Raw genomic sequence first — 21655 nt, forward strand, 5'->3', positions numbered from 1 at the left:
CTTCCCTCTCAATTCCAACTGACCTGCTCAAGCTAAAAGCCCAGGAATTCAGCTCTAATTCCTAGCACCTTCCCCGGCCTGACCCCACAGGCACCTGCATATTCCAACAGAAGTGTCCTAGACCCCATCTCTGAGACCGACCTTGAACCCATTTACTTGATCATCTCTGCTGTCACCACCTCCACCCAAACTCTCACCGGCGCCGCAGCAGCAGCTCTGCGTGAATCCCCCTGCTCCTACGCTTGCAGCCAGAGTGCGGTAGGAATAAATAGATAAGCCAGTTTGCATCTCCTCCTGTGTATCCATTTTCAACGAGCTGCTGGAACAAATTACCACAGAGTCCACAGCTCAGAAGAGCACAATGGACCCTCTCACTGCTCTGCAGGTCAGCAGTCCCAACAGCAAGACAGACAGCTGTCCACAGGGCTGTGCTCCTTCCGGGGGGCTCTACGGGAGAATCCGTTTCTAGATTCTAGAAGCCATCGCATTCCTTGCCTCGGGGCCCTTCACTCATCTTCAAAGCCAGGAACACAGCCTCTCTCTGGCCCTGTTTCTATCCTCATGACTCCTTCCTGGATTCTGCGCTCCTCTTCCACTTTCCAGGAGGTGCTCAATGGAAATACGGTCAGTGAGAAGAATCCAGCCAATCAAAGAGCTTTCCAGGCAGAGGCCAGAGTTCTCCGGTGGAGATGGCTTAAGGCCCTTTGGTGATTCCATCGGGTTTGATGATTCCTCCTGAATCATCCAGGTTAATCTCCCCATTTTCAGGCCAGCTGATGAGCAACCTTAATTTCACCTGCAAGCTTAGTGTCCCTTTGCCACATAACCTAACCTAGTCCTGGGTTCCACGGATTAGGACCGGGACTTCTTTTGGTGGATTCTGCCTGCCACACCCTGCTGAAAACTCCCCAGAGGTTTCCCTCCCACCAGAATAAAACCCGCCCATCTTCTCACCTGGGTCTATGAGGCTGATGAGATATGGGACCTCCTCACACCCTGCCTGACCTTCTCTGACCTTTTGTGGGGTCACCCTCACCTCTCCCACTGTGCCAGTCATGCCGGGGACCTCTCCATTCCTGGCGCACCAAAAGCTCTGGATACCACAGGCCATTTGCTTCTGCCAGGGAGGCTCACTCCTTAGCTGGCTGCTTACGGGTCAGCTCTGTTCCCCCCAGCACATCTTTAAATACCTCACCTGACTGCTTCCCTCTTCCTACTGCATCTACCCCCAACCCATCCCCTTGTTTCGCTCCCTCTGTAGCACCACCCACTACCTGAAATCACCTTACTTAGGCATTTGTTTACTTATTTCTTGTCTGTCCCACCTTGAGAGCGTAAGCTCCATGAGGACTGGGACGTTACCTGTCTGGTCCTTTGCTGTAGGAATGGATGATTGAAAATAGGCGTGTGGTGGCAGGGTGGGGGTGAAGGAAGAGCCTGGGTGATTCAGTCAGTGAAGTGTCTCACTCTTAGTTTCAGCCCAGATGATCTAGAACATGGCCCAGGACACTGCAGGCGCTCAACACGGATCTGTGCAATCACCCACACTATTGTGAGAACATCTCCCAGCCATGCTGTTGTAGGCAGTCCTTGCAGGGGGATCTTATTTAAGGATAATGTACAAGTCGACACTATCAAAATGAATTTGAGAACCTAAGAAGTGAACAGTTTCTAAGACTCACTGTCCTTAAAAAAGTGGAGACTCTTCCAGCTTGGCCTCTGGATGCCACCACGCTCCATCAACCACCGCTTAAGAGATACTCCTGCATTTCCGCTGCTAGTCGGTTCGGCAATCTGAGGCAGTAAAGGCAGGAATCTGAATTTCTGCCTCCGTTTCCCCCCGAGTTGGGGCAGATGCACCTTTCCGGTGAGGCAAAGCTAGTTTGGGCAACCAGTGGTTTGCCGACTCCCAGGAGAGAAGTCCAATAATGAACTGGGCAGAGCCATCAAAGCTTTCTAAAAGCTAATTATTTCAAATCAAAGCATTTAATGCAATGTGAAAAAAATTAAGCACATCAGTCACAGGAAGTTAAATTCAATATGACGATATTAAAAATGCATACCAAAAACTAACCTCGTTTTGGTTTAGTATTTTCCGGTACTCTGTGCTCCGTGCAAGGATGGTGACTCGGATTTTTCCGTCCTGTCATCAAAAGGAAAAGGCAAAATCATACTGTATATGCCTGCACGTATGAGTGAATGCTAGAACGTAAAACACAATTTTCACAAAGAGATGAAACTCAATGAGGATACATTTAGGGGACGATTATGTTTTCAGCCTGATTCCTTCAGAGTTCTCTCAGGAAACCAAAATGCATCCACGTTAGCCACAGAAGACAAAACCCGTTTATTACACTTCTGTTTGGTTGGCTGGGTGGAATTTTTTTTTAATTTAAATTTTTAAAATTTTTTTATAAACATATAATGTATTATTAGCCCCAGGGGCACAGGTCTGTGAATCGCCAGGTTTACACACTTCACAGCACTCACCATAGCACACACCCTCCCCAATGTCCATAACCCAACCACCCTCTCCCTACCCCCCTCCCACCGGCAACCCTCAGTTTGTTTTGTGAGATTAAGAGTCTCTTATGCTTTGTCTCCCTCCTGATCCCATCTTGTTTCATTTATTCTTTTCCTGCCCCCCAAACCCCCCATGTTGCATCTCCACGTCCTCATATCAGGGAGATCATATGATAGTTGTCTTTCTCTGATTGACTTATTTCTCTAAGCATGATACCCTCCAGTTCTATCCACGTCGTCACAAATGGCAAGATTTCATTTCTTTTGATGGCTGCAGAGTATTCCATTGTGTATATATACCACCTCTTCTTTATCCATTCATCTGTTGATGGACATCTAGGTTCTTTCCATACTTTGGCTATTGTAGACATTGCTGCTATAAACATTCAGGTGCACGTGCCCCTTCGGATCACTACGTTTGTATCTTTAGGGTAAATAGGCTGGTGGAATTTTTGGCAGGGGTTTGTGGGTTAGGTAGGGATCTGGGGGAGAACAAGATGACGTGGGAAAAGACAGAGAAAAGCACATACTTCCACTGTCCCTTAGCTTATCTGTCACAGGTTTGTGACATCTGACTTTGGATCACTTCAGGTGGCAAATTGTTAACCCAGAAAACACTGTCTTCTGATCCTTTTTCTGAAAAGGTGGCACTGATTTTTTTTTCGGGTGAAAAGTCAGGCTCATGTCAGAACCTATAAGGTACTCCTTACCTTGGGTCCCTCCTGTGTGACGTTCAGTCTGTGAAGCACATGCTGGGAAAACGCCCGGAACAAGCCTGTGTTCTGACAGCCAGAAATCTGACACAAAACGACAGTTCATATCACAGTGAATAACTGCGCATTAGCGTGGAAGATGTTCGCAAGTTACATATAAATGATATCTTAAAACCTATCAAGAACAGGGATGTCTGGGCGGCACCTGGGTGGCTCAGTGGGTTAAAGCCTCTGCCTTCAGCTCAGGTCATGATCCCAGGGTCCTGGGATCGAGCCCCACATCGGGCTCTCTGCTCAGCAGGGAGCCTGCTTCCCTTCCTCTCTCTCTGCCTGCCTCTCTGCCTACTTGTGATCTCTGTCAAATAAATAAATAAAATATTTTTTTAAAAAAAGAAAAAAGAACAGGGATGTCTGGAGAGCTCAGCTGGTTAAGAGGCCAACTCTTGTGTTCAGGTCAGGTCATGATCTCACAGTTCAGGGGGAAGCCCTGAGTCCAGCCCCATGTTCAATGGGGCGTGTGCTTAAGGATTCTTTTTCCCTCTCTCTTTGCCCTTCCCACGGCACATGTGTGTGCACTTTCTCTCTCTCTCTAAAATAAATAAATCTTAAAAACCTATCGAGAATAAATATATAAATACAAATTTGAAACAGAGATGCTTACCAAAGGGGTATTATAGAACAGCCCATATCGCATCCGAGGGAGTAAGGAAAAAACAGCTTCTTTAAAACATACCTAAGAATGAAGGGATTGTACAGGTAAGGGAATACAATTTGTACCACATCAAAACAGTACTTATCATTACAGAAAATAAATTTTAATTCATCTCTTTTTTGCACTAAAATATTGCAAGCTACTCCACTCAAGTGAAACTCATAATTTTGGAAAATCTAAAGGAAAAAAGTTTTTTTAACACTACATGGTTAATAATTAAGATTGATTCAAAGTTATAAAAAAGGAAACTACGAAGTCAGAAATCAATGGTAATAGCTAATAGAAGCTCTTATTAAATATTTATTTGATGAGTGAGTCATCTGCAATGACTATTATTTACAGACATTTCAGGAAAATTTCCAGTACCCTTTTGGAATCATAAGTTTTCAAATGTATAACGTCATAATCCGTAAAGGCTTTCCAGGTGTCAGAGAACAGGTCACCATATCCATAGGTGCTCTGCAAGTGGAAACAGAAGAGGTTAGGGCAACCAAAGTCTACAACATGGCTTTTCAAAGGGCAACAAAATACTTGAATCAGCTTGATTCTAAATAACCTCATAAAATTCATGGAAGAAAAATGGATTTTCATCTTAGGTCTAGGACTTAGTATGATGTAATGTCATCAGAAATAATCACCCATAATTATAATCTGAGTCTGTTAAAAACATTTTGCTTTTCTACCCTATCCTTTTATATACTCATCTCTCTGAACAAAACCTATGTGGGGTTTCTTCTCCTGTGAATCTTCTATCTAAATCACAAACACACAACATACACAGACACCACCATTTGTACACTTGGGATATTCTCAGTGAGCGAAAATTATCAGGGTAAATGGAATACACTTTTGAAAAGCAATTTTCCAGGGACGCCTGGGTGGCTCAGTGGGTTAAGCCGCTGCCTTCAGCTCGGGTCATGATCTCAGGGTCCTGGGATTGAGTCCCGCATGGCCTCCTTGCTCGGCAGGGAGCCTGCTTCTCTCTCCACCTCTGCCTGCCTCTCTGCCTCCCTGTGTGCTCTCTCTCTCTCTCCTTCTCTCTGACAAATAAATAAAATAAAATATTAAAAAAAAAAAGAAAGAAAAATTTTCCAGTAAGAAAATGCCTTGAAAGTCTTAACACTAAAATATGATGAACATTATCCTATGAAATCTCCCCACTGACTAACGAGTAACATGTGGAAACACCCCATTAACATTATTAGTAATGATAATAATAATTATTTTTATTATAGCATCTTGCATATTTCCTACATCACTAGAACTTAAAATGAGCACCCCACAAACTTAATGAGCTAGGTGATATCACCATCCCCATTTTACAGAAGAGGAAACTGAAATACAAATTTAAGTAATTGCATAAATGGTAGTAGTGCTTGTGTGTTTGCAGGGCTGAGATTAAATCCAGTCTGTTTGCTTCCGGACTCAAAGCTCTTAATCTCCGTACAGTGGTTTGCCTCATAGCAGGAAGTAGTTCTTTCTAGTACATTTACTGAATGCATTTCATTTTTGAAAAGTAGAAATTAATTATGTGCTTCATCAGCAAAAGGAAGGAGATCAATTTATTTAAAAACGGTATAACTTAGATTGAAAAGTTCAGCCAAAAGAAGTAAGAACTATGCATCATGGGACAACATTCAAGGTCTACAGTGGGTTATACATTATGTTCATGTCTTTTCATCATGATTGCCTTCTTTTTTTCAGGTTTTGAAATTTTTATGTTGCACATATTAGAGTTATTTCAAAGTTACTGAGAACTGTTCGATGTAGCCATACAGAAATTTTCTTCCCCTTCGAAGCTTCTCCAGTGCTGTTCTAATAAAGGCCCTTCTCAACACCATCAAAAATGAGCTGTCCCTCTTCTGGCTCAATAATAAATAAAGGGCGATTAAAAGAAGTGATTCTAGATAGTTTCTTGCGATAAAATACTTCAGATAAAATAAGGTACCTTTGAAGGGAACATTTACTAATAAAATACAGCAATCCTGACTGATCCCTTTTCAGGGAAATCATGTATTATTCAAGAAAAACCACCTCTAGAAGCTTCTTATTCATATCCCTCAACTTCAAATTAACTGCCATAGGGGAAGAAAGAACTTCTTTCTAGCCTCATGTTCACGAATATTTGGATGTACTTTTTTTTTTTTTTTAAAGATTTTATTTATTCATTTGACAGAGAGAGAGACACAGCCAGAGAGGGAACACAAGCAGGGGGAGTGGGAGAGGGAGAAGCAGGCTCCTGCTGAGCAGGTAGCCCGAGGCAGGGCTCGATCCCAGGACCCCAGGATCATGACCTGAGCCCAAGGCAGACACTTAACAACTGAGCCACCCTGTATTTGGATGTTCCTAAAGATGGCATAAAACTGGGCGCCTGGGTGGCTCAGTTGGTTAAGCCACTGCCTTCGGCTCAGGTCATGACCCCGGGGTCCCAGAATCGAGTCCCGCAACAGGCTCCTTGCTTGGTGGGGAGCCTGCTTCTCTCGCTGCCTTTGCCTGCCTCTCTGCCTGCTTGTGTGTACTCTCTCTTTCTCTCTCCCTGGCAAATAAATAAAACATTAAAAAAAAAAAAAAAGATGGCATAAAACTTCCTCCTGTGTATGTCTCCAACTTAAACATGCACCTAACCTATGACTTAGAAATTCTACTTCTATGGGGCGCCTGGGTGGCTCAGTGGGTTAAAGCCTCTGCCTTCGGCTCAGGTCATGATCCCAGGGTCCTAGGATCGAGCCCTGCATCGGGCTCTCTGCTCCGCGGGGAGCCTGCTTCCTCCTCTCTCTCTCTGCCTGCCTCTCTGCCTAGTTGTGATTTCTCTCTGTCAAATAAATAAAATATTTTAAAAAAAAAAAAGAAAAGAAATTCTACTCCTAGGAATGTGTCCTACAGAAATGATGGAATGGGGATATAAAGACACATGTCTATGGAAAGGATGTTCACTGCATTTTCCAAAATAGCACGAAAATGGAAACAAACAAAATGCGATAGGTGTGGGGCCAGGAGCGCATACACCCCCTGAGGCGCTCATCGAATATCCAAACATCCATAACGTCCGCCGAATTAAATACCATGTAACCACTAAAAAAAATAATAACCCTAAATGTACCCACTTGGAAAGATGTCCCTGATATAATATGAAATTAGCAAATACAAGAGAGCATATTTTCTGTAAGGGTATAAAAGAAACACACCTTTACACAAATTTTATTATATCCTTATACAAATCCTTATATAAATTTTGGATAAGGATATACTTATATTTGCTAAAGTCAAGTCTTGCTGAGAATTCATCCATGTGAACTGTAGTTAGTCACCTTTGAGGGAAATGGAGTTGGAGATGAGGAAGGAAAGGAGACCTTTTTCTTTTTCTTTTTTTTTTTTGCACAACCCTATGACTTATTTATTTTATAACTGGAAGTTTGTACCTGTTGATCCCCTTCATCCATTTTGCCCAACTTCCAACTCCTTCCCCTCCAGGGACAGGGGAATTTTCTTAAAAAAAAAAAAAAAAAAAAAAAAAAGTGGGGGCGCCTGGGTGACTCAGTGAGTTAAGCCTCTGCCTTGGAAGGTCATGATCTCAGGGTCCTGGGATCAAGTCCCCCATCATGCTCTCTGCTCTGCGGAGAACCTGCTCCCCCCCCTCCCGCCTGCCTCTCTGCCTACTTGTGATCTCTCTCTGTCAAATAAATAAATCTTTTTTTTTTTTTTTTAAAGTGAGTGAGTGAGAGAAAGCACGGGGGGCAAGAGGCAGAGAGAGAGGGAGAAGCAAGCTCCCCACCAAGCAAGGCGCCCAATGAGGGACTTGATCCCAGGACTCTGTGATCACGACCTGAGCTGAAGGCAGATGCTTCACTGACTGAGCCAGCCAGATGCCCCGACAGGAGACTTTTCTTAACTTCACATACTTCTGTTTTGTGTGAACTCATTATAAACAGGTATTACTTGCATAATTAAAAGTAATCATAAGCTACGCAACTACTCAGCACAAGAAAATGTGGAAAGCCTGTAGGAAGTCCCCTTTTATTCATTCTGCTTCCTAGGATCAGTCCTGCTGTGGCCAGAAACACATCTGTGGAGGGTCCCTCCGTGCATCTCTGCAGGCTGTGGCCTTGCCCATCTCACCAAGGAAGCCGTGTGCCTGAGGACTGGAGAGGATGACAGGGAAGGCTTCCCGCAGGGACAGTTTGTAAAATGTCACTAAGACGTGAACAGCGGGCCACAGCCAGTGGCCCCTCTTCTCTCAGTTGCTCTGCCCCGCCTGGGAGGCTCCGCCACTCACTGTGGGAGGTTTGTGTCCCTGCCTTCCTGAAGGCTGCCCTGTGGCTTCCTCCAAGGCCTTATCAGCAGAAGAGAAAAGTGAGCGGCCACACAGCACTCTAATGCTGTCGTCATCCAACCTACAGTGTCCGGTGGGCCTCGAGTCTGGAGCAACCTGGCAGAATCACTTGTCCCAAGAACCAGACTGAGCAACTAGGGAAGACCTCTCTGACCAGGACACCTGGGGGGCTCCATCAGTTAAGCATCTGCCTTCGGCTCAGGTCATGATCCCAGGGTCCCGTGATCGAGCCCCGAATGGGGCTCCCGGCTGAGTGGGAGCACCTCCTTCTGCCTGCTGTCCCCTGCTTGTGCTGTCTGTCTCTCTCTCTCTTTCTGGGGGGAAAAAAAAGACCTCTCTGATGAGTTATGCAGGTTGAAAGTGTACGCACAACAAACCAAAGGAGGTAGGTCACAGCAGGGGGGCCAATCAGCTCAGCTAAATCCATCCTGCCTGTGCCTGCCTGTCATGGCCATAATGCCCTCACACCACGTGTCTGGTTAACGGAGTAACCTGGGACTTCATGGTGGCCAGGATTTCTATCTATGCCCTCCCAGCAGGTGCAGAGAAGGGGAGTTTAACTTAGTTTAACTTACTTTAACTCAGTTTAACTTAGTCCGCTTGAGGAAGGCATGGAAAAACATGCCACAAGATATAAGGAAGCTTCTGGGAAAGTGTCTAGAAAACTTTCCATCAACTTGATAGGATCTGAAGGGAATGGGGCACGGAGGAGACAGAGCACTATGGTTTCAGGGCACAAGGCTGGGGTCTCACTGCCTGACCTGGAGCCTTGACTTCACCCCTCCTGAGCTATGTTCTCTTACAACAATGACCTGAGGCTCAGAATCTCAGCTTCTTCATCTGTAAAATAAGCTAATAAAAATCCTGCCTCACAGAGGGTTGTAAGCATTAAATGAGATACTATGGGGTGTAATTTTTTTTTTTTTTTAAAGCACAACAACCCTGAGTTAATCATGCAGGGCTTCTGAGAGCTAGTGACCGTGGCCTAGAAGCACTGCACAGATGGAAGAGGAGAAAGTGACCGTTATGCCCTTTGCTCACAGAAACATGTTCAAGAACAGAAACTGTGCCAGTCACTACGCAGGCACACAAGAGGGGAACGGAAATCCTTGCAAAGAAGAAAGTCAAACGAGAGAGTCTACATGTCAAGAATTATAAACCAGTTCTCATCGGACTTCAGGTCTATGGAGCAGTGATAAAGAAAACCTTTCTACACAGCTTTACTATGAGCCTCATATCAGTGAAAAAAGGGCATTCATGAAACCATTTCCCCTTCTGCACAAGAATGTGACCTTCAGTGACCTGGCTGGCTCTGCTCTCAGGAAAGGAAGACGGCACGTGTCAAGTGTGTTTTTGGTAATCCTGCGTGTGATTTAAAAAGTCTTGACAGGTACGTTCCATACGGACTATGAAAGGCTACAGTGACTCTTGGAACTGGCCGTCTCTTGTGGGGATCCTGGGGGCTCTACCAGGGCAGCTGGTGCTGGAGATAGTGGCCCCCGTGGGATGAGAGGTATCGGTACCTGCCCCAGGTGGAGCCTGGCCCTTCACCCCTGAGCTGTGCTGTTCAGGCTTCTAGAAGGACTCTCCCTGGAAGAAATATCTGCAACCGTCCTGCCAGCAAGCTGTGGTCCCCTGCAGGAATGTTCATGCCAAGAGGGGTTGCTATGAGCATCTTGTGAGCTGGAATGTCTAGGTGAACTTTCGATGATCACTTAGTGGCTGTACCAACTTCCCAGTTTAGGCAGCCTGCCATGTATACCATAAACCCCTCGTTCTCTTTATCTTCGTCATTGTCACGGTCAACGTGCAGAGCACACGAGCTCTGTGCCAGGCACTGAGACTAGCTGCACACCCTACGGTTCAGCCTCAAAAGGACACTAGCTAGATACTAGAATCATCCCATTTCATAGTTGGGTGGACTGTGGCCCCTTTGGGGGTTACCCTGGCAGGTGGAGCAGGATATGGAAAGAAGCAGGGAAAAGGAAGGCAAAGAAAGAGAAGGGAACAAAGACTGTGCTAAAAACAGCGAAGCAAAGAGCAGGTGTAATTCAACACATGGCTTTATGTTTACGCCTAAGACTCGCCTCTGTAGTGAGATGACATGCACGGTACAATGTGTCACTGAGCGAGTAGCAAAGGGAAGCAACAGTCAAGCAAGGGCCGAGGGCAATTACAGGAGACCACCCGGCAAAACAGAGGCAAATTCTCCCCACGTGGTTCAGGTGGGGGGGGTCAGAGAGGTTAAGCAAATAACAGTCTTCCCACATGTGTCTCAGATCAACACCGAGCACACATCTTTGGGGCTCCACCAGCCCAAAGGGGGACAGAAATTGTCCACCGCTTCATTCAAAAATTCAAAGAACAAAGGTGTATGCACACAAACCTATCTGCCCATACATTCGCAGATACGTACGTGCAGAGACACGTTCATACCCATCTGCACACATATCTACACGTGTGTATATTTCAATGTGTGTGTCTTAGAAAACCCCATTTCCCCACATTAGAGCCACACATCCAAAAATCCAGGCAAAGACAAAGCTGAAGCAGAGAAGACGTTCTTACTTACTGTGTCCCACATCACGATGTATACATCTGTGCTGAATGAATTATTGATGTGCTGAGTAATATAAAGATTGATAAAGTCACAGAAGTGGTGATACATGTTCACACCTAGTATTGGAAAAAAGAAATCTATGTTGATTAACCCCAGAGAGCAAAGGATTGAACAATTTTTATTCTACCCCACTTATTTACAGTGTGATAGATTTTTAGCTGAAAATAATTGGGAGAGGGGCGCCTGGGTGGCTCAGTGGGTTAAGGCCTCTGCCTTCAGCTCGGGTCATGATCTCAGGGTCCTGGGATCGAGCCCCACATCGGGCTCTCTGCTCCACCAGGAGCCTGCTTCCTCCTCTCTCTCTGCCTGCCTCTCTGCCTACTTGTGATCTCTGTCTGTCAGATAAATAAATAGGGTCTTGAAAAAAAAATCTCATTTAAAAAATAATAATAATAAAATAAAATAATTGGGAGAAAAAAAGTTTTCTCTAAACACAGAAGGATCTGTACTTGGGTAATCCTCAATTAACAGATGACTGGGTTCAAAAATTCACCTTAGAATTGGCTATTTAGAAATCAGGAATGCATTTCCCATATACACTAAAGAACAAACGATCAGTAAATTCCAAGAAAAAAATAATAGAAGTCTATATAGCTCAGAATGGGGTAGAACTATAAGGCCATGAAGACCAAGTTTATTTTTTACGACCACTTTTAAAAATCAATTAAGCAGGGGCACCTGGGTGGCTCAGTGGGTTAAAGCCTCTGTCTTCTGCTCAGGTCGTGATCCCAGCATCCTGGGATCAAGCCCCGCATCAGGCTCTCTGCTGGGCAGGGAACCTGCTTCCCTCTTTCTCTCTGCCTTCCTCTTTGACTACTTGTGATCTGTCTGTCAAATAAATAAATAAAATCTTTTTAAAAAATCAATTAAGCAATATCTATTTATCACAGAGGTATCAACGATGATGGCACTATTAACATTCTGGTATTTTTCATTTCTGTCATTTTTTTTTTCCTTTTTCATCATGGTTTATAGCATTGCCTCTTGGGAAAATATTATCTAACTATGATTTAAAAGGGTTCAGTGTCTCATGTTCTCATTGAAAGAGTATAAACTTTGGAGTCAGAAGAACCCAGCTGAACCCAGCTCAGCCATTCATTCATTCATGAGCAATGTTCTGAGCTGGTAATGTCCCTAAGCTTCGCTTCTCTAGGAGAAACAGGAAATTCTTATACTTAGGCGGCAACTTTGTTAGGAGACACCCAAAGATTTTATGCGTCAAGGCACCCAGCCCCACACAGGTCACACAGTGAAACCATAGTGAAGACTAAAGACTACCCAGATGCTGCTGGGTCCAACAGGGGGAAGGAGCGTGTGGGTGCAGCTATTTCTAAGCTGGTAAGTCCGTCATTCCAAAGAAACCGAACATGTGTTCTTTTGCCGGAGGTATGCAGAAGCCAGTGCCCTACTTGGCAATATGCAAAACTAAACAGCCCGAAATTCCAAGAACTGACATGTCAGACATGCACTTTAAAGGACAGAAAATGTTGGTTGGACGAAAAATGGTGACTTTCAAAAATCAGAAATCACCGCATATTGTGACTTCCCACCCACAGGGAAAATAATGTTGTGTGCCCGAAAACAAGAGTAAAAGATCTTCAGTTTCTGCCTGTGAGGTCATTCTGCTGTGTACGCTCAAGTTAGACAGGGCTGCGGGTCAATTACATCTCAAGGGAACAGAAGGAGAAAAGAGAAAAGAGTCCTTTTTAGAGTGGTATCTTGGAGGAATAATCTGGAGACGACTCCTTTCATCATTCAGAACCATCTGACAAAGAGCATATTTTCCGATAAATGAGAAAAAGACAGTTCTGGGATGACACGTCCTTATTGGTGGGTAAGCACCCAGCACACATGAGCTCCTTCATGTGTCATCATCCAGAAGGTTCTGGAACAAGGACTGGGGAACACAGCCAGACGGGCGCTGGGTGGTGCAAGGACTTAATCAAGGAGGGAGAAAATGCTGGTTCCATGCTCGAGAATCACGCTCCCAAGTAAGTCATGTTCTAGAAAACGCTCATTCTCTCGTGGGGAAGTCCATGCGGAAAGGGAACCGGTATGAGGGTGTAAGTCAGAAGAAAGAAGTAGAGTTTCAAATATAGGAGAGCAACAGCACAGGTCTACACGGGCCCATTGTTCCCACTTGACACGCTTTTCTGTCTGCGTACCAGCATCCAAGTAACAGCTCACAGGCAGCAGGTCACAGCATGTGCTCCGCCCCTTTCAGTTTGCATATTTAAGAAATGAGCCAGGGACCTCGCACGCAGCATTCTTATTGGCTCTCATTTCAAAAACTTTTACTTGTCTGGGTTTCTGAACCTCATACTTTGATATATAAGAATTTCGGCTCCAGGAGGCAGAGCACATTAAAAACAGCATCAATACATTATAGCAGTTCTGAACTAATCCTGACAGAGGGCGCTCCGTATTTCCCGGGAAGCCCTGCGTCTGGTGCGTGTGGACGCGGCACAGCAAGCCTCATCTCTCGGGAGGAGACATGCAACGCGGCGGGGCCCAAAATGCTCCTCTCCAGGGCAACTGGCTCCCCAAGGCTAAGCCATGCTCGAGAGCTGAGAGTCACAAGCTCTAAGTGTAAATGGGAAAATAATTCTAAATTTAAACCCCGCCCCCCAAGAATATACTGCCATGCCAGTTTGCAGAGGAATTTTAAGTTCATTTCAGTCATGGAAACGATGTCAGGAAGTTGCCTGAAGAGCTCAGTGGGCATTCCTTTTCCACCCATGGTACGCACACGGTTTTTACTCTTAAATGTTTTCTAACTCAGCACAACGCAAATCAAGTGATTAGAGAAACCGGGTGGGGTCAATTTTGTTACAGAAGGTACCCGTGTATATATAGCTTTTTCTCTCCTCTCTTGGTTCCGAATCATTTGATATACATGTGAAAATTCCCTCTAAAATACCAAAGGTATCAAATCATGGGAAGTTCAATAGAGCTCACTTCTTCAGAGAAGAAAGCAAAATCCAAACCCACTATTTCATATCCCGCAGCCTCCCAGAAAGTCAGAGGAAATCACTATGTGCACACATCAAAAAAGGAACAAAGCCTCATTCACCAATAACTAAGTAAGGGACAAATTTAACTTCCCACCTGCGTCCAGTTTCATGAAGTAGGTTGGCTTTTCAATAACAACATCACATTTAGCATCTTCTAGAGGTCTGAAGTTGAGCTGAGTATAGCTTTGTAGCTCAGCAAACCTGGAATGATGAATAGAAGACGGTTTCGAGGGGGTCCTCCTGAACTTGTGACTGCAACGCTGTAACTGAGAATCTGCTCATTATGGGATTTTCTTACTAGAATATGCTCTTATGAAGACATGTGGAACTTCTCCAACATACTAACATTTCTATAACTTGACATCAAATTTTAGCTTTAGTTCCTTAGCTGAGACGAGGAATAGAAATGATTTGGGGGCGCCTGGGTGGCTCAGGGGGTTGGGCCTCTGCCTTCCGCTCAGGTCGTGATCTCAGGGTCCTGGGATCCAGCCCGCATTGGGCTCTCTGCTCAGCGGGTAGTCTGCTTCCTCCTCTCTCTGCCTGCTTCTCTGCCTACTTGTCATCTCTCTCTCTGTCAAATAAAATCCTTTAAAAAAAAAAAACCTTTTAAAAAAACGATTTCAAATGTCAGCCTCGTGTGCAAGATAAACTGGGCATTTTCTAGACAAAGAAGAAATTTACACAGAGACTTGACTAAATAGTCTAACAATAAAGTGGGAAAATGCAAGAAGACTTCCTGGGATCTTGTGATCGACCTTTTGGATGCTGAGACAGATGACATTCCAAAACTTACTGAGTACCTTGGGAAGACAGCACACAGCAAAGCTTCCCAGAGGAAAGAAAAGTCTTTTTCTCAGAAAATGTCTTTGGAGGGCGCCAGGGTGGCTCAGTCACTAAGTATCTGTCTTCGGCTCAGGTCATGATCCCAGAGTCTTGGGATCGAGGCCCATATTGAGCTCCCTGCTCACCAGGAAGCCTGCTTCTCCCTCTCCCTCTCCCACTTCCCCTGCTTGTGTTCCCTCTCTCTGTGTGTCTCTCTCTGTCAAATAAATAAATAAAATCTTCAAGAAAAATAAATAAGTAATTGAAAAAAATAAAAAAGAAAATGTCTTTGGAGACCACATGGCAGTTTCCTTCCACATGAAAGAAGACAATCTTTGGTCTTGGCACATGCCAAGAGGTATTTAGAGTTGACCTAAAGACTGTAACTCTTCACCTTTGAGACCACAGCTGACGTAAAACAAATATCAAACAAACCCCTTTAAAATACACACAATGCTGAATTATTGTGGTGGTTTCAAAATAATGTCCACAAATTCTTTGATACTTCTCCCTTTAAAAGGTAGAGATTAATTCCCTCCCCGTAAAGGTGCGCTGGACTTAGTGATTCTCTTCTAATGAATGGAACATGGCAGGAATGATGGTACAGGATTTCTGAGATTAGGGTATACGAGGACGGAAGCCTCCATCCCAGGGCATGTGCTTTTCTCTCCCATGCATGCTTGTGTGCGCGCTTTCTCTCTCTCTCTCTCTCTCTCTCTCTGGGAAGCTATGCTGTGAGTAGCACTAAAGGAGAGGCCCATGTGGCAAAAGGATGACCCCTCTAGCTAACAGCCAGAGACAAACTGAATGTGACAATATAAGTGAGCCTTGAAGCAGAATCCCAAGGCCGGGTTGAGCCTAGAGACGGCTACAGCCCTTGTCCGTAGCTGCTCCTGAGTCAGGACCACCCAGCTTCACTATCACCAAATCCTGACCATCAGGAACTTCGTGAGTAATAAAGAAGTGTGTTGTCTTCGGCTGTTAAATTTTGGAGTGATTTGTTATCCAACAGATAATGAATAAAACTCTACCCTAGGTTATATCTTGGAGTAATTTGTTACACGGCAATAAAGACACCTTAGAGAACTTCCACCACGTGCAATCAGATATTGAAATGCACTAGGAATCAAAAGTTCCATTAGAATGGAAGAACTCCCTACTGCAAAACTCTGTTAAAATGTTAAAAAGAAACAACAGGCTCCAAATGGAGTCACTTACGCTAAGCCTAGGTCACCAGTTTCAACCTTCTCTAGGAATGTAGTCTTAACCAGACAGTCTATAATTTTCTGGTCTGCACCAATGAGGTTATCTGCCACAGAGACCCTGCCTATCCCCCACAGGAAGATGAGGTGATCTCTCCTTTCCTTGTTCCTGCCTCCTTCTGCCTAGAAGAGTGTTTCCATTTTGTACAGCTCCTGGAGCTCCTCTCTGTTTGCTAGATGGGATGCTGCCCAATTTGCGAACTGCTGAATAGAGCCAGCTAGATCTTCAAAGTTACTCAGCTGAATTTTGATCTTTAACATAAGTTAGGGAGGATATTACACTGTAGACTACAAAATGCCATACAGATGTATGGTAGAACATTATCCTGAAGGATCTGCTTAGCATGAATGTTTAACCTCAACAATTAACATTAAGTAAGAGTACCCTATGTGACCTGTGATATTGCCATTTATAATAAGATAAATACATATTCGGTCTTCTTTCCCATTTATCCAGAGAGGTCCTGAAACCCTTGGAATTTCCAAGTGATACAAGCCTGAAAGGTGTCTTTAGTTATGCTAACGCAGTACTTTTTGCACTCCCCAAGACTGGGGACTGGTTGCCAGGAAAACCAATCATGTGACTAGAGGGTTGGAGCTTTTGGTCCCACCCCACACTTTAACGAAATAAAGAGGGGCTGGAGTTTGAATCAATTGCCAGTGTCCAATGATTTAATCAGTCCTGCCTATGTAATGGCCAATGATTTAATCAATCGTGCCTATGTAATGAAGTCGCCATAAAAACTGAAAAGGAGAGGGCTCAGAGGGCTTCTGAGTTGGAAACGACACGGAGATACAGGGACAGTGGGGTGCCTGGAGAGGGCATGGAAGCTCTGCACTCCATCCCCCTATCTTGCTCTAGGCATCTCTTCCATCTGGCTGTTCCTGAGCTGTATCCTTCTATAATAAACTGGTAGACTAATGTATCTGAGCAAAATGTATCGGAAAGTTACTTGAGCCAGTCTAGGAAATGAATCTAACCCAATCTACAGCTGATCAGTCAGAAGCGCAGGTGATCACCGGGGCTTGCAACTGGGGTCTAAATTCTGGGACCAAACCCTTAACCTGTGGTATCTAATGCTGTCTCTGAGGAGATGGTGTTAGAAATGAGTGGAATTGTAAGATTTCTGGCTACTGGAGAATCACCTGTGGGAAACTTGACACACAGGTTGGAAGTGAGTGCTCAGCTTTGAATAAAGGGGGGCAGCAGGAGAGTTTCTTTGGGATGACAGAACAGTTCTGTATCCTGATTGTGGTAGTTCTTGCATGCCTGTGGACATGTGAAATAAATTTCATACAACTATATATCCATGATAAAAAATTTAAAGAGGATGCATATAAACACTGGTGAAATTCAAAAGTGTTTAGTTAAGAACACTGTACCAGCGTCAATTTCCTCATTTTGACCATTGTGCTAAGGTTACGTAAGATGTCATCATTAGAGGAAGCTGAGGGAAGGGTTCAAGGGGAACTCCTTGTATTATTTTTAGATTTCTATAAACCTAAAACTATTTTAAAATAAAAAGGTTTTTTTTAAGTACCCTAATTTCTTAATTTCTAGAGATAACAAATCAGACTATAGAACTAGTTTATTAAAAATGTTTTAAGTCAAAATGTATCCCCCAATTTATATACAGTTCAAAAGCTGATCAGAGGTACTGAAACTCAGGGTAGGGTTTACAACTATGAAGAGGAGCCTGGCGTGCTGGTGGAGCCCAATGCAAGGTTCATCCCGGGACCCTGAGATCATGACCTGAGCCGAAGGCAGACGCTTAACCAACTGAGCCACCCGGAGGGCCCCTAATGTGTATTTCTTTTAAAAAAGTATTCCTAAAACACATGTACAATTACAAGGAGTTAATAAAAATTCATTTTTGAACTGATTTTTTTTTCTTTCACTAGCAATCACTAATTCCTATACCATACTTCCTTTTTTTTTTTTAAGATTTTATTTATTTATTTAACAGATAGATCACAAGTAGGCAGAGAGGCAGGCAGAGAGAGAGGGGAGGAAACAGGGTCCCCGCTGAGCAGAGAGCCTGATGTGGGGCTGGATCCCAGAACCCTGAGATCTGACCCAAGCCAAAGGCAGAGGCTTTAACTCACTGAGCCACCCAGGCGCCCCACTTCCTCCTATTTTAAAATACACATTTAAGGGGCACCTGGGTAGCTCAGTGGGTTAAAGCCTCTCCCTTCGGCTGAGGTCATGATCCCAGGGTCCTGCGATCGAGCCCCACATTGGGCTCTCTGCTCCACGGGGAGCCTACTTCCTCCTCTCTCTCTGCCTGCCTCTCTGCCTAGTTGTGATTTCTCTCTGTCAAATAAATAAAATATAAAAAAAAAATACACATTTAATTCAAATACAACTGATAGACTCATTCTGTAGCTATCACTCCCTCGAAGCTCATGTCAAATTCTCCATAAATAAGAAAAATTTTCCATTCCAAAATCCCTTCTTGAGGTGCCTGGGTGGCTCAGTCGGTTGGGTGGCTGCCTTTGGCTCAGGTCATGATCCCAGCATCCCGGGATGGACTACCACATCAGGCTCCCTGCTCAGCAGAGAGCCTGCCTCTCTCTCCCCTCTGCCTGCAGCATTGCCTACTTGTGCTCTCTCTCTATCTCTCTGTCAAATAAATAAAGTCTTTAAAAAAAAAAAAGAAAAAACAAAATCCTGTCCAATGTGCCAGAAACAAAAGCAAATATTTTAGAAACATGTTTTAAAAAAAACAATCTCACCAAGACTGCAGAGGGCTTTTGCGCTGACCTTGAGACATCAGCGTTCGAGTGTCCAGTGCGCAGTGTCCTCCGATTTCACCACTCTGGAGAAAATCTTCCTTAAATCTGGTGGATCACCAAATATTAAGCTGACTTTGAAAAATTTTATCATTACGTAAGCACATGATGTTAACTAAGGTGGCTTACCAATTTCCAAAATCAGTGTGTTGGAAGAATTTAACTCGATTATAAGGGAATGTTTCAAACATACACAAAAGTAGCAGAATGGTACAGAAACCCGAGGGACCCATAATCTAGCTTTGCAATGATCCACCTGTGGTCTGACTACATCTTCCATCCTCCACCCATTCCCCAACCTCATCGCCATTTTATTATGAAGCAAATCCAAGGTCTATCTCTGGACCTGGAAATATTTCAGAATTTCTGTTAGGTTTTAACATCAACCACTTCCATACCTGTCATGGTTTCTCTTGATGTTTCTTAAATCAAGATAGAGATTGGCTGCTCTGCAGTATTGAAGGTAACGGGAACACACCAGGCTTGAGTCATGCTGAATTGAGGTGGAGAAAAAAGAAAGAAAGAACTCCGGATACTAACATTTTGAGGACATTCTCAGAATTGCCAGACAAGTTCACAGCATGTACACCTTCAGGTTGAACCACACAATATGAGGAGAACAGCTTCTTTTTTTTTTTTTTTTTTTTTTTTTTTTTAATTTTTATTTAGAGGCATCTGGGTGGCTCAGTGGGTTAATGCCTTCGGATTGGGTCATGATCTCAGGGTCCTGGGATGAAGCCCCGCGTTAGGCTCTCTGCTCAGCAGGGAGCCTGCTTCTTCCTCTCTCTCTCTGCCTGTCTGCCTGCCTACTTGGGCCTCTCTCTCTGTCAAATTTAAAAAAAAAAAAAAAAGTTTAAAATTTTTATTTAAATTCAATTAGTTAACATAGACTGCATTATTACTTTTGGAGGTAGAGTTCAGGGATTCATCAGGAGAACAGCTCCTGAAAGTCTGCTTGTGTGGATGGGTTTTCTCCCTCTCCAACAGACTCTGGTCAAGCCTAGTTTTGCCAGTGTGTATGCACACTTCTGGGTTACTACACCTGCAAGTGTTCTATTTATATCATCTCAAGCCTTAAGTCTTTATGTGTGGTTCAGTTCAGTCTTCTTTAAAAAAAAAAAAGCAAAGCACTCAGAGCCATCACTAACACCATAGCTATGTGGAAAAAGCATTTTTCAAAGCCAAGCCAAATGAAACAAGAATGCACACGTTAAGAGACGTTAAAACAGACTGGAAGGGCACTTTGCCGATTTTAATAAGACATGCTGTCGCTAAACCATAAAGCTTCTGGGAGTCCCTGTCCCCGCTGCAGTAAGAGGGCGACGATTTTTCAGTCACTGCAATAAAAGAGCTTAAGAGTCAACTACCAGAGCCCGCTTCTCTTTTTTCCAGTCCGCTTTGTGCCAAAATAGGGACAGTTTCAAAAACTTTTATCTGCTGTGGCTTTTATTTATAGATTTAAATGCCATTTTATTGTTTTCCCATAATTGCCAATGAACACAAGACATTCACCTTTACTCACGTGGGGTTTTGGAATCAGTCGTTGGTAAGGGATCAGGCTCTGACTGCACAAAATCTATGACGGTAGATCCCGGCCAGGAAAGATTCTAAATACTGCCTTGGAAAAAGTGTGTGTGTGTGGGGGGGGGGGTGGGCTGTGGCTCTCCCCTTGCCCCTTCCACGTCAACAGGTGGACTCCAGCCAGACTATGCAACACACACAAAAAACGTATGTAAGGGCACCCAGCAGCAATGCGGCCTAAAGCCACGCCTCCCTCCTTCAGGGTTCATACAACTCCCTATAATTGCTTCAAGCTCTATTATGTGAGAGCTCCAAATGCACTATATAGAGCGGGAGCCTGGGTGGCTCAGTCGGTTAAGCGGCTGCCTTTGACTCACGTCATGATCCTGAAGTCTTGGGATCAAGTCCTGCATTGGGTTCCCTGCTCATCAGGAAGCCGGTTTCTCTCTCTACCCCCCCCCCCCCCCCCCGCTCATTTTCTCTCGCTCTGTCTCTCATAAAAATAAAATAAAAATACTTTTTAAAAAGCACTATAGAGCATATATTCAGTTTCTTAATCAAAGTGAATTAAGAAAAAAATTTGCTCTTCATTTTCTCGATTGCCTGGAGATAAGAGACCCCCCCGCCGAAGATGTCAGAGACTGGGCCAGGGTTCAAGAACACTGACCGATAAGATGCCTTAACAGTGAGTGCTTAAAACCCAGGGACCATTAAAAACTTATCACTGAGCCTTTTGCTGGGATCCAGGTTCCGCACTGAGCATTTCTATAAGCAGAATGAGCATTTTTATAAGCTCAGATCCTCCCAGCCACAAGCTATGACATGAGCATGGCTTGAAGGGGAAAGAGACTGAAACACGGAAAGGCTGGGTGCTCTAGGTATCAGGTTTTGAATACTACACTGTGGATGGATCCTGCTCTTCTCCTGACTGCCCAAAACTGGCTCTTGGCAATGGGCTTGGCTTACACACTGAGCGCAATGCACTATGGTTGGAAGCCCACAGAAAAGATCCGTATCCCAGTTCTACATGGACAAGTCCACTGAGTATCTGTGTGGTCCTGGAGCAGTCACTTCACGCTTCGAGGACCTTGTTTTCCTCTGTGGTCAAGTGGCATCAGTACTATCTACCCTGTCCGTCTGCTGCAGGAAAGCTTTTTGGAAACTGTAAAGTCCTAAATGAACACAGAGTGGTCTGGGGTCCATGGGTGGGCCGGGGTCGGGGGGATGGTGATGTATCATTTGTCCTGAACTCTTTGCCAGGGAATTTGGAAAGATGCAGCCTATCAATTTCTCTTCTTTAGCGTAATGTGGGGGCGGGGGGGGGGGGGCGTGGAATTCTAAACCT

At 44.3% G+C, this 21655-nt stretch overlaps 1 protein-coding gene across 3 annotated transcripts in view; it reads right to left on the reverse strand.

Moving 5' to 3' along the window:
- Positions 1 to 21655, reverse strand: part of EOGT (EGF domain specific O-linked N-acetylglucosamine transferase) — a 39188-nt gene that overhangs the window by 11252 nt on the left and 6281 nt on the right. For all 3 annotated transcript variants that reach the window (XM_045992184.1, XM_045992185.1, XM_045992183.1), the window contains 8 exons: positions 19188 to 19282; positions 18733 to 18837; positions 14007 to 14113; positions 10851 to 10954; positions 4315 to 4407; positions 3898 to 3969; positions 3234 to 3320; positions 2075 to 2143 (listed from right to left, as the gene is read on the reverse strand). In XM_045992184.1, coding sequence (XP_045848140.1) covers positions 2075 to 2143; positions 3234 to 3320; positions 3898 to 3969; positions 4315 to 4407; positions 10851 to 10954; positions 14007 to 14113; positions 18733 to 18837; positions 19188 to 19282 — 732 coding nt within the window. The remainder of the gene's footprint in view (positions 1 to 2074; positions 2144 to 3233; positions 3321 to 3897; positions 3970 to 4314; positions 4408 to 10850; positions 10955 to 14006; positions 14114 to 18732; positions 18838 to 19187; positions 19283 to 21655) is intronic.

The sequence above is a fragment of the Meles meles genome, chromosome 20, assembly GCF_922984935.1.
Source record: "Meles meles chromosome 20, mMelMel3.1 paternal haplotype, whole genome shotgun sequence".
Taxonomy (NCBI): domain Eukaryota; kingdom Metazoa; phylum Chordata; class Mammalia; order Carnivora; family Mustelidae; genus Meles; species Meles meles.